This window comes from Echinops telfairi, unplaced genomic scaffold (genome assembly GCF_000313985.2).
Source record: "Echinops telfairi isolate 266 unplaced genomic scaffold, ASM31398v2 ScPeMD7_3;HRSCAF=10, whole genome shotgun sequence".
NCBI classification, from domain to species: domain Eukaryota; kingdom Metazoa; phylum Chordata; class Mammalia; order Afrosoricida; family Tenrecidae; genus Echinops; species Echinops telfairi.
In genome coordinates this window covers 56559816-56573079 of record NW_022103899.1, presented here as the reverse complement: position 1 = coordinate 56573079, position 13264 = coordinate 56559816, and the positions used below count along the sequence as shown (strand labels likewise).

Here is a 13264-nt window from a genome sequence, read left to right as displayed (position 1 = left end):
TTGAGGAGTTCTCTGCTAATTCTGGGCTTCTTCCCTCTCCATATGAAGTTGGTAATCAGTTTTTCCATTTCTTTGAAGAAAGACGAGGGTAATTGTATCGGATTGCAGTAAGCTTATATAGTGCCTTAGGCAGAACTGACATCTTGACTATATTGAGTCTTCCAATCCATGAGCATAGGATATTCTTCCATTTGTTGAGGTCACTCTTGGTTTCTTGTAATAGTGTTCTGTAGCTTTCCCCCATATAGATCTTTTGTTCTTTTAGTCAGTTATATCCCTAGATATTTCAATTTGTGTTTGGCTATTGTGAAGGGTACCACCTTTTTTATCCCCTCTTCTGTGGTCTTATCCGATGTGTATAACAGTCCGATGGACTTCTGTTTGTTGATCTTGTATCCTGCCACACTGCCAAATTCCTCTATTGCTTCCAGTACTCCCCTTGTGGAGCGTTTGGGATTTTCCATATATAAAATCATATCATCTGCAGATAACGATAGTTTCACCTTTTCCTTCCCCAGATGAATACCTTTGATGTCTTTTCTTTGCCTTATGCTGTTAGCTAAAACCTCCAGTACAATATTAAATAAGAGTGGGGACAAGGGCATCCTTTCGACCCACATTTTTAAGGGCTAGGAAAACTTTTCTAGATTCAATCTAAGAAGTATGTCATGCAGCTTAAAAAGAAGACTCAGGAAAAGCCCAGTATATGAAGTATCCCACTGTGTTAGGCTGGGTTCTCGAGAGAAGCAAAACCCATGGTGCTTATATAAGTAGATAAAAAGAGAAATTTATATATTTTTAAAATGGTCCCCACCGTTGTAGGGATGGGTAAGACTAGTGCGCTTCAAATCTCTGGGTCAGATGCTAAGCCAGAGGCACTTGCTCAGCAACTATGCAGTTGCCGGAGCCAATGGCCATGAAAACCACAGACTGGTAGGTGCCAGCAGATCAGGCTGGTAGCTGGCAGTCAAACAGATTCAAAGTTGACAGGCTCTGATGGCTCCTAGGGTCAGTAGGCACGATGGCATGCTGTTGATAGCTCCCAAGATCGGCAGGCAATATGGCAGGCCCTTGGCTCCAGGACCTGAGATCTATGTGCCAGCTGCAGGACCCGAGCCAGCAAGAAGAAAGGAAGTGGTCAGAAATCAGAACCCTGCAGGCCTCTAGAGAGGAATGGCCCTTTGTCCCACAACGATAAGTGACTATTCATCATCTGGAGCTGCCTGGTACATTGAACAACAAAGGGATTCTTGGCCAAGCAACCACAGCGCCATTATTAACTCCTCCTTACACACCTGCCCCACAGGGTTTCCAAGGCTGTACGTCTTCACAGAGGCAGACTGACACACCTTTCTCCCGAGGAGCAGCCAGGTGGATTCAAACGACCCACTGTTTGGTCAGCAGTTGAGAGCTTGAACCTGACCCACCAGGGCTCCTCTGACTCCACACCAGGAGTCTGCATCCAGGTGAGCTCCTCTGGCCCACAACCACCCTGGATGCCAACCCTTCAGACAAATGACACGCCACACGCAGAGGGGACTAAGTCATTCTTCCGCGATGCATCTGGCACGTGTGGGACGAGCTTCGCATCCAGTCTGCCAGACTCTAGAATCGCCACGGGCTGGCATGAGAACTGCTGCCGTGAACACAGAACACGCCGTTGCTGCTTTCTCAGAGCCCTCAGCATAGGTCACCGTCATGGGCGGCCTTTTCAAACCGGAAAATAATTCATGGCTGGAAGTCATCACTTTCTGGCACAAAGTCAAGTCCGTAAGGGCCCCTGGAGTCTTCAATGGCATACCTTTGCTAGATTCCCACGGAAGGTTGCAACTCTTAACCAAATGCCCTCTCCTCCGTTGTCTCTGTGGAAGCCCCCGTGGTGTGGCAGCTTGTGGAATAATTCTTGGCCATATTCTAAGAGGAACGCCTTAGGTGCTGCAAAGGGGGTCATTACTGGTGACAGGAGACCATTACTTGCTATAAATGGGCTTGAGCTAGTGGCCCTTAATCTTGGTTGTACATCACAACTCCTAAAAACCCTGGTATCCAGGATGCACCTGGCCCACTAAATCTGAATCTCTTGAGATGGGGCCAAAGCATCAGGCATGCGTTCCTCTTTTCTGAAGTGCCAGCTGACTCCACTGGTCACCCAAGGCCACTGAGTTAGAGTCTCCTCTTTCACATCCAGGAGCCCTCGTGATCACAAAAGTTAAGAGGCGGACAAAAGAGCTGCCGTCTGAACGCACCAGCTGTGCCAAGGGAGAAGGGCGTGGCAAGCCAGCTTCTGGAAAGAGTTACAGTCTCAGAAGCCCAATGGGGACGGTTCGACTCAGTCCGATAGGGCAGCTGTAAGTTGGATGCATGTGCTTTGTTCTGATCCTTGCTTGCAAGTGATTCCTGTACTAGGCTGCTAACTGGAAGGTTAAAGGTCCGAATCCTTCCAGAGGCACCTCAGAGCAAAGGCCTGGTTGCTCTGCTTCTGAAAACACTAGCTTGTAAAACCCTATGGAGCCCAGTTCTGCTCGAGCGAACATGAGGCCCAGCTGAGTGGAGTTGCCTGGAAGGCAACTGGTAACTCTTTCCACAGTGAGGGCCACTCCCGAGGGCTGGATTTCAAAGACCTGCCTCTTTCCCTGCCAACCCAGACTCACCTGCAGAACTGTGCCTCTCCTCACTTGAGGGTTTTGGTTTTCCAAAGTGTCAGACTCTGAGCAAGGGTAGAAATGACAGCCTCAGGAGACTGTCCCCCCAGCGAGGAGATCCTTCATCGTGTGGCAAATGGGCCAAGATTCCGATTCCTTCTGGAGAGAGAAATGCCTGCTAGTGAGTCTCGTCTCCTTCCAGAGCAATGACCTTCCCTGCAAATGGGGGGAGTCGTGGCAGAGGGGCTTGGAAAATGGAGAGCCACAGGCACTGTCCCCACTCTCCAAACGACCTGCACAGAGCCTTCTGTTCACTTAGTGGAAGTGGCGCGTGGGCCCAGGAGATGCCAACTGACTGGCAGTAAGCAGTGTGTAGAAAGTGAAACTGTGGCAGAGCCTGGGCTTGACTTTTCCCTTTAAGTTTGTTTTGTAACAAAGGAGGAGTCCCCAGCATTTCCGCCTCTGACTTTGCCCGTCTGTGAGTCATAAATGTCTGTCTGCAGCCCAAGCTGCGTGGGGCAAGGGTTTTGCCAACACAGAAGCAGACACTGTTATCAATGGGACATTCCTATCTGTGAGGCCATTCAGACCTTCCTTTTGATTGACAGAGTCTTCCAGAAGCGAGCTTTTGCACTGACTCTGGGCTCCTCCCCACCTTCTGTGCCCCTCAAGTGTCTTTTAATGCAGGTTGCAGACTCTGTCAGTCTTTGGGGAGTTCTGGCTCCTGAGCCCTGTTGGTAACATGGATAATGTGATCACGCTATAAGTTGTTTGTTGGCCTTTCTTATTTTAAAAGGGCCACCAACAGCTCCCTGCCAGTCAGTGCCAATCCCTCCCTTTTACTGCCTGCCTCTGTGGGCCTGGGTTTAGAAAAGTAAAGGTCATTGTAAAGGAGTCCGAGAAACAGCATGCCCCAACATTGCTCCTGAATTTCAGTTTCCCTAATAGTTCTTCAGATGCTTACATCAATGTGCTTATTACATTATCTATATCAAGGGTCCTCAAACTTTTTAAACAGGGGGGGCCAGTTCACTGTCCCTCATACCGGTGGAGGGCTGGACTATAGTTTAAAAAAAACCAAGAACAAATTCCTATGCACAGTGGATGAGGCGGCTGCTATGCAGGACTGGCAGCGGCGGCAACAACATCTGGTGGGCCAGATAAATGTCCTCGGCGGGCCACATGTGGCCTGCGGGCCATAGTTTGAGGACCCCTGATCTGTATAATGAGCTGATTTGTGACTTATAGGGGCATGGAATACTTCATAAATAACTCCTGCTACCTATTGGTATTACAAACCTGTATTATATTATTTATTTCATGGAAATAGTGTGTATTTGTAGGTTTTAAATGTATTATGTTTGGGACATAAAACTCAAACCACCTGTCATTGAGTTGATTCCAATTCAAGGAGACGTTTTGCAGGCCTTCCAAGGCTGTGCGTCTTCACCAGGATGGACAGCTTCATCTTTCTGCTGTAGAGCAGCTGATGGCTTTGAACTGCTGACCTTGCAGTTAGCAATCCATTGCTTACCCAACAGGGTCACATCAACACAAACAGAATAATTCCCTGCCATGGAGTTGATGCCAGCTCATAGTGACTCCTTTGGAAAGGGTAGAACTGCCCTGGTGAGTTTCCAACGCTGTGCTCCCATGGTTAGATCAGAAAATCAAGAGACCGCGGTGGCTACCTGGAGATCCAGAGCAGCCAGAGATCCATGAGCAGACCGGAGGTCTGGAGCAGCCAGAGATCGGAAGCAGAGCTCTTGTCTTTTCTTGGCTGGGAGATCGAGCTAAGTCCGTTTCTGAGGATATCCTCAGCCAATGGCAGCAAAGTAGTCAAACTACCCGCCCTCATATCCTCTTCTAGCCCCAAACATCAGAAAAACAGTCCGTGTGACCCTGAACCAAAAAAAAAAAAAAGAATTATGAACAAATTGTTTATTGATTCCTCTGTACTGATTGCCATAACAACCATTAAAATATCAGTTACAAAAAAAAAACAAAAACAAAAACCTCAGAAGGAAATCAAGAGGGTTGCCAATAACAGAACAGAGTGTCACCAAATGGCCAGGCACAGGCGTGTGTACCATAGAATGCTGCGGAGTGAAGAGCGTCACATCTCGCACAGCAGGGTCGAGTCCTAAATCCCCATGTGGTGTCAAGGGTTCACAACCCGACTGACAGGTTCAGCAGGTATATGTAGAGCCATGGCAGAGTCCTTTGGGGGCTTTATTTGCACCTGGGCATCCTCATGAAGAAGGAACCCCATCGATGGTACAGTGCTTCTGTTAGTCCAGGTTGACTAGAGACACTCGTGTATGTGTAAGAGAGACCTTTATATCAAGAAGTAAGTATACATCAATTAAACATCCCAGCCCAGTCCAGATCAAGTCCATAAGTTCGATATTATCCCATAGGTCTAATAGTAGTCCATGAATTCCTCTTTGGACTGATGCAGCACATGCAATGATGTCGAACGCAGGAAGATCATCACGGGCTGGTGGGTGGAAAGTCCTGTGGATCCAATGACAGTGGACGTATCTCCAGGGCTGTGGCTGCCGTTAGCATGGCGCCATGTGACTTGTCAACAGGAATGTGAAGCAGAGAGAAAACGACAGTGTTCTGCCTCCAGAGAAACAGAGAGTCTGTGACGTGATTGACAGGCTAGACTCCACCCCTCCATTCTTTTATCAAGTTGACATGAAATTGTGCAACTACCACAGTGGGTTGTTACAATTTACTGCCTCAGAAATGTTAGGGAGCCCTCTCCTAGAAGGTTGCCATGAGTCAGAATCAACCGGAAGTCCGTAGGTTGGCCTCGTGCAAACTATCTAGAAAAGCCGCTGTTTGAAGCATCACAGTCCTGAGAACACCCTTCCTTTGTCCCCTTTAGGCCGTACAAAGACTCCTCTGCCTACAGAGGTCAATTGAGTAAGGTTACTGAGGGCAGGCGGCCAGCCCAGGTGTCGTCTAAAGGAAAAAGTAAAGACTGGCAAACCCAGGAGACTGCCCAGCTCCAGGGCCTGAGCTGCTGCCTGGCTCCAGCTGCTTTGGGCTGGGTGGGAAGGTGGTCTGTGTTGCCATCAGACTGTCTGAGGACCCTCTGAGATTTTAAATGCTGGCGAGTGATTAAAAACACTGGGGATTTTTCATTTGCTAAAACACATTTTTACCACTCGGGATGAAGGAGAAGCGTCCACAGGTTGGTTACAGCTTCTAGGTCTCTATGGTTGGGTGCTGACCTGTTGACCTGGACTCGGGGTAACCTGTGTACACACACTGAAACCTTGGCCAGTCTTGAGCCACCTCTCCAACTGTTGGGATGCACTTCATCTGTGGCTGCAGTCCTTGTGTGTATCAAGTGCCACTCAACGGGGGGCTCCTCTTCCACTAGTGTATCACAGCATCCTATTGTGGTCCATGCCTTCTTCATAGACACACCAGACCTTTCTTTCTTGTCCATCTTAGCCCTCTCATGTAGGACTTCTGCTCTGGACAAGCGTCAGCCTGTGTACTTGTCTACTTATCTCTGATCAACCTTCCTGGGAGCCTGGAAACGTATGCTCACCATCTTTGCAGGCGGGAAGGTTTTTTGTATGTAGAGCCATGGTTTGGGGCTTCACATCACAGCCCTGGCCACGGTGCAACCTTGGCCCTCAGTGAGCACTTAGTGAGAAAACATGAAAGTCGCATCGGTTTCCTGTTCCTCGACAGGGCCTTTCATTGGCTTGTTCATCAACACCTGTGGGTGCCGCTGGACGGCGATCATCGGCGGAGTGGTGAACGCCCTGGGCTGGGTGCTGAGCGCCTACGCTGCCAACGTGCACTACCTCTTCTTTACGTTCGGCGTGGCAGCTGGTAAGCATGCTTGCTTTTTACCCTGATTTTAAACGTTGTTGTTGGGCGTTTTGAAAATGAGTGTAATTGCGGGGCAAGGAGCCCACTAACGCATTCTATTCTTTGGGCTTCTCTAGCCTCCCCGCTACACATCCTTTCTGCTCCTCTGAGGATTTACAGCCTGGGAAACTCCAGAGGGTCACTCTAAATCAGACTCGAGGGGAGGAGTTCAAAACCACCATTTGCTTCTCAGGAGAAAGATGAGGCTTCCTACTCCCATAAAGAATTACAGACTCAGAAACTCAAAGGAACAATGCTCACCTGTCCTAACGAGTTGCTATGTGTCAGCCTGGATGCGAGGGCAATGAGTTTGGCTTGGCAGTGGGCTTAGTTTGGGATTGGCACCCCCCAGCAGAGTCATGGATATATTTGAAGCAGATATCTGTGGTCACTAATTAGCAACGTAGGAAGAAGAACCTTGTCTGGGTGGACTATGTTCTGCAGTTGACCTTGATGCCCCCCAAGACTGAGCCTACAGGCCCAATGACTCATTCCTTCAAGATTTTATGGTTATGGCTAAAAAGTCTTCAGGATTTTGCCCCCAGGATGCTCTATTATATTCCAGAATATATTTGCAATATGGGTAAATATTTTTGTAGGAGTTTCCTCTGCCCATCCTAGGTCGATGCCCATTCTCCTCGCCACACCTGTCCAGCTTCCAGAAAAACCTTTTTAATACAGCGCATTAAATATGCCTCAAGGGTAGAAACCAACCTCGCTCTTGTGCTTGGCTTTCTTGTTTCTAACCCTTTTCCCACGAAACAGGAAAAGAAGGGTAACCAAAGAGCCCTGGTAGAGTGGTGGTTACACATTGGGCTGCTAACTGCAAGGTCAGCAGTTCAAAACCCACCAACTGTTCCATGGGAGTAGATGGGGCTTCCTACTCCCATAAAGAATTACTGTCTCAGACACTCACAGGGACAGTTCCACTCTATCCTACGTCAGTGTCAACTGAATGACCATGCGTTTGTGTGTTTTTGTTTATACAGACTCGAGTGAATAAAGCAAATTACTAACTGCCACTGAGTGGATTCCATCTCACACTGACTACGTGTAGATAGTTTCCAAGACTGTGAAGCTTGACGAGGCAGGCAGCCTCATGTTTCTCCCACAGAGTGGCTGGTGGGCTTGAACTGCTGACCTTACACTTAGCAGCCCAATGCCTAACCCACAGTGCCGCCAGGTCTCTTTTTCCTTTGAATAGAGCAAATTTTAAGAAATAAATATCATTCTCCCATTGAATAACTACTTCAGAACTGAGCGTGACTCACCAGCTAATCATTTTTCTCTGTCAGCCTTGTTCAAATTAATGAAATTGCAACAAAATCCACAGCACAGAGGGAGTCTCAGAGGCGAATCTAGGGCACAGTGAGGAGTCCTTCCTCTGTGAGGGAGTTAAAATTGGCTGCCAGCCTGTGCTGGTTTGCAAATCCGTTTTCCACAAGCACGTTCATTTCCTTTATCCACAGGTCACCGGCTGGCACCGGTGCACACTCCTTATTGGTACAATTGTATATCCATGAGCCGGATCCAACCCAATTTTTTTTCCATCGTAAATACAGAACTGCAGTCTTCCTAAAAAGTGACACATTTACAGTAGTGCCAGACTAGAGTTCAAAGTTATAGTGTAGACATTCCGATTGATATATATTTACCACTTCTTATCCATGTAGCTTTAGGCGAGACACTCGAATGACCCTTATCTGTAAAATGGAGCTGGTGGGAAGGGGTGCTTCAGAAGGTGGCTGACACCATGACGCATTGCTATCTAACTGGTTTCCACTTACAGTGACCCGTTAGAACAATTGAACACCCCACCCCTACCACACACATCACACACACAAATACACTGGGTTTCCAAGGCTGTCACTTCTATGGGAGCAGACTTCGCATCCATCTTTCTGCCTCAGAGCAGCTGGTAAGTATTTAACCCTTTGGCCATGGGGCCCCAATTAAATACAAGAGCAAAAAAAGATGCTAAGCGTTACTCTGAAAAGCAAGCCACTGTACATGGGAAGGAAGTTTTGTTTCTTTATTCCAAGAGAGCATTTGAGACAGACAGATTCATTTACATTCTTTCCTGTGTATGTGTGTGCTGAACAAGTAGGCAATGAAACTACAGGGGAACCAGCCTTCAAGTAAGCATAAAACTGATGTCAGTCCGTTATGCCAGTGAGCTTTCTTAATTGAGGCAGTGTATGTTCAGGTCTCAGCTTTGAGCTTGGCTGTGGAAGAGGCCTCCTCTCTGTCCGCTCTGACTCGGACCCTCTGCCCGCCTGGCCTCCTCCCAGACCATCAGGCTGTTTCCGCCATCCTCCTCTGGGGCTGAGTGCAGCGAGGAACCGGGCTCAGACTCTACACTGGCCTAGCCTCTGAGGATCCTGGTGGCAAACTGAGTTAAGCACCAGAGACTAACCACAAAGTCAACAGTTTGACGTCACAAACTGCCCTGAGGGAGAAAAATGAGGCTTTCTGCTCTCCGTCTCTGAAACCCACAGGGGCAGTTCTACTCCGGCTGTAAGGTTGCTGTGAGACAGCATTGGCTCTGTGTACGGAGTTGCTTTCTTTCCCTTTTTAAATCAGTTTTATCGTCATATAATGCACGCCCCGTGCAATGCTATGGTTTAAGTCAGCGGTTCTCAACCTGTGGTTCGTGACCCCTCTGGGGGTCGAATGACCCTTTCACAGGAGTCACCTGATTCATAACAGTAGCAAACTGACAGTGATGAAGTAGCAACGAAAATAATGTTATGGTTGGGAGGTCACCACCACATGAGGAGCTGTATGAAAGAGGGGCGCCATGAGGAAGGTTGAGAACCACTGGTCTAAGTCTACTAAGAAGAGTTGTGCAATCATCAGCACCACCACACTTAGTTCTCTGTGTTCCTGGGCCTGGGAATTTGGCTTTGGGTTTCACAGTTGGGGTGTAGCCAGTCTATTTTGGGGTTTAGAGTGGGAAAGATGACATTTTCTACTTCCATGAAGTTACAGTCTCAGAATCCCACAGGGGCAGTTCTACCCCGATCCCACGGGATGGCTGTGAGTCAGAATTGACCCCATGGCAGTGAGTTTGTTTGGTTAATCATTGAAGGGCAGATCACCCAAGTCTTCCTCCTTGAGGCTGATGGATGGGTTTGAAGTACCAACCTTGGCGTGAGCAGTAGAGGGCTTTAACTGTTATGCCACCAGGGCTCCTTGCCATCACAGTAAATCATTATTATTTCTTTGTTAGAAAAAGAAACTTTTACCAGGAAGGAAAAAAGAATGTTTGGAATCTTATTGTGGTAGCAATTGTACAATACTTGCTTGACATGGTTGAACTGTGGAATGATATGTTATATGCATTAACTCCTAATTAATAATCTATTTTTAAAGAAAAGAAAGGTAAACAGAAAGACCTAGGACTATTTATAGTCCCCCCCCCCATTTTTTTTTCTTCATGTCTATATATATGATAGGCAAGATAAACAATCCTGAGGAGAAAACAATGGGACCAACAGTTCCCGGGGGACACAGGAGAGGGGGAGGTAGGGGAAAGGGAGGAGGGAGCCAACAAACCCAGAGACAAGGGAACGACAAGAGATCTAAAGTCAATGGTGAGGCATGGAATGGCTGATGGGGTTTGATCAAGGGCAGTGTAACCGAGAGGCATTACTGAGAGCTGAATGAAGGTCGAACATGATAGTGGGACAGGAGGAAAGTAAAAGGAAATAGAGGAAAGAACCAGGAGGCAAAAGACATTTATAGAGGTATAAATATAGGCATGTGCCTGTGTAAATATATTAATACATAATGATAGGGATATACATTTCTGTATATATATTTATATGTTAAGTATTAAGGAAGCAGATGGACATTGGGCCTCTACTCGAGTACTCCCTCAACACAAGAACACTTTGTTCTAATAACTGGGCATTCTGTGATGCTCACCTTCCCAATACGATCGCTGAAGACAAAATGGGTGTGTAAGAAAATGTGGTGAAGAAAGGTGATGGTGCCTGGCTATCAAAAGATATAGCATCTAGAGTCTTAAAGGCTTAAAGATCAACAAGTGACCATCTAGCAGGGAAGCAACAAAGCCCACATGGAAGAAGCACACCAGCCTGTGTGATCATGAGGTGTCAACAGGATCAGATATCAGGCAAGCAAATATTTGAACAAGGTGGGTAGAAGTGGAGACCCCAAACCCATCTGTAGACAATTGAACATCCCCACACAGAAGGGTCACAAGGAAGTGATGAGTCAGCCAGGGTGCAGTATAGTACTGACAAAACACACACTATTCTTCTAGTTCTTTAATGCTTCCTCCCTCACTCTCAACTATCATGACTCCAGTTTTACCTTAAAAACCCTGCTAGACTGGAGCATGTACACTGGTACAGGTAAGAGCTCTTAGCACATGGAATCTAGGACAGATAACCCCCCAGGAACAGTAATGGGAGTAGCAATACCATGAGGATAGGGAGAAGGGGGGGAAGAAGGGGGGGTGGAAAGAAAGGGGAAACCAATGGGAAGGACTGATGTATAAATTGCCCCACCACCACCCAGGAGGATAAACAACAGAAACGTGGGTGAAGGGAGACAGCAGATGGTATAAGATATGAAAATAAAAATAGCTTATAACTGATCAAGTGTTCACGAGTGTGGGAGGGGAGGGAGGGAAAAAAGAGGAGCTGATACCAAGGGCTCAAGAAGAAAGAAAAGGTTTGACCATGATGATAGCAACATATGTACAAATGCGCTTTATAAAATGGATGTATGGATTGTTATAAGAGCTGTAAGAGCCTCTAATAAAACGATTTATTAAAAAGATAGTTTTAACAAAGTATTTTCTGTTTTCTTTTCAATTGAAGTTTTTGTTTTGTCTAGTCGTTGTTGGGCAGGGTGTGCCTGCTTCCTGTTTGTGTTTTGTGTGTTTTGCTGTGAACTCCAGGAGGGGTAGCTCTCTGGAGACAGTAACAGGATTGATAATTGCCTAGGGGCCTGGCAGAGGGGCATGGGGGGAGTGGGGAGCTGACCACAATGAGCAGGAGAAGAAATTTTTTTAAATGTTCTGACATTGATCGTGGTGATGATCACACAGTTCCCCTGGAGATGAGGGAACTGTTACAGTGTATGAGATGTGAAATCGCTGGCAATGAAACAGGTTTAAACAAAGAAGCAAACAGAAAAGGTAACTGATCGCATGCGACACGTTGGGCTTGGTTGGACACGTCCCTGACTGCGTCTCCTTCTCCTCCCCCGCTGCTGCAGGCTTCGGGAGCGGCATGGCCTACCTGCCCGCCGTGGTCATGGTCAGCAGGTATTTCCAGAAGCGCCGCGCGCTGGCGCAGGGCCTCAGCACCACGGGGACGGGGTTTGGCACCTTCCTGATGACGGTGCTGCTCAAGTACCTCTGCGCCGAGTATGGGTGGCGCAACGCCATGTTCATTCAAGGCGCCCTGTCCTTGAACCTGTGTGTGTGCGGGGCGCTCCTGAGGCCCCTGGCAGCCGGCCCCGCTAGAGGAGAGCCCGCAGGCAAGGGGGCGCCGGCCCCCCAGGCTCGCTCCCCCGAGGAGTCGGTGCGGGCAGCCGGGCAGCCGGCCAGGGCCGAGGAGCTGGACGGCGCGCCCGCCAGCAAGGCAGCCCTGGGTGACGGGCAAGCCCTGGAGAGCGAAGGCCAGGCCCGGCCCCGGAGGGACATGCGCGCCCTCCGCGTCCTCAAGACCTTGAGTCAGCTCACTCTGCGGGTCCGGGAGGGCTGCGGAGACTGGTATGCGGGCTACTTTGGGACGGCCTCGCTGTTCACCAACCGAATGTTCCTCGCCTTCGTCTTCTGGGCCTTGTTTGCCTACAGCAGCTTCGTCATCCCGTTCATCCACCTCCCCGAGATCGTGCGCCTGTACCACTTATCGGAGCAGAACGACGCCTTCCCGCTGACCTCCATCATAGCCATCATGCACATCCTCGGGAAGGTGATTCTGGGCATCGTCGCCGACCTCCCGTGCATCCGCGTCTGGAACGTCTTCCTGGTGGCCAACTTCTCCCTGGTCACCAGCATCCTCGTCCTGCCGCTGATGCACACCTATGCTGGCCTGGCTGCCGTCTGCGCTCTGATCGGGTTCTCCAGCGGCTATTTCTCCCTGATGCCCGTGGTGACCGAGGACCTGGTCGGCATCGAGCACCTGGCCAACGCCTACGGCATCATCATCTGTGCCAACGGCATCTCCGCGCTGCTGGGCCCACCTTTTGCAGGTAAGCTGCCCAGGACTAGAAGAGGTGGGGTGGGGGGCGGGGGTTGAGTTAAAAGGGAGCCGATATCAATGAAGTTAAGAAGGAGAATGCTTTGAAACGTACTGTGGCAACCAGTGTACCAAACTGCTTGATGTGACTGAACTATGGGATGTTATGCTATCTATAAGAGCTCACAATAAAGTGATAATAAAAAAAGAGAAAGAACAAGAGTTGAGGGAGAGTGTTACTGACAAGGAAATTCACATACCAGAAAACTTTCTTCCTAGTGACTGATACTATAGGGTAGAGTAGAACTGTCCATGTAGGTTTCTAAGACTGTAAATCTTGTCTTTCTCCCATTTCCCATGGAAGTGTCGGTGGTTTTCGAACTGCTGACTTGGCAGTTAGCAGCCCAAAGTGTAACCTCTGTGCTACAAGGGCGCAAGGAGCTTCTGAAAAAAGGAGCCTTTGAAGACAACCTAAATGGAGCACAGTTCTCTTTTTAAATT

General features: G+C 48.4%; 1 protein-coding gene across 1 annotated transcript in view; it reads left to right on the top strand.

The window, feature by feature from the left end:
* SLC16A14 (solute carrier family 16 member 14) overlaps nt 1-13264 on the top strand; it is a 23926-nt gene that overhangs the window by 7588 nt on the left and 3074 nt on the right. The window contains exons 2-3 of the mRNA XM_004701666.2: nt 6360-6503; nt 11796-12776. Of these exons, the coding sequence (XP_004701723.1) occupies nt 6360-6503; nt 11796-12776 (1125 nt within the window). The remainder of the gene's footprint in view (nt 1-6359; nt 6504-11795; nt 12777-13264) is intronic.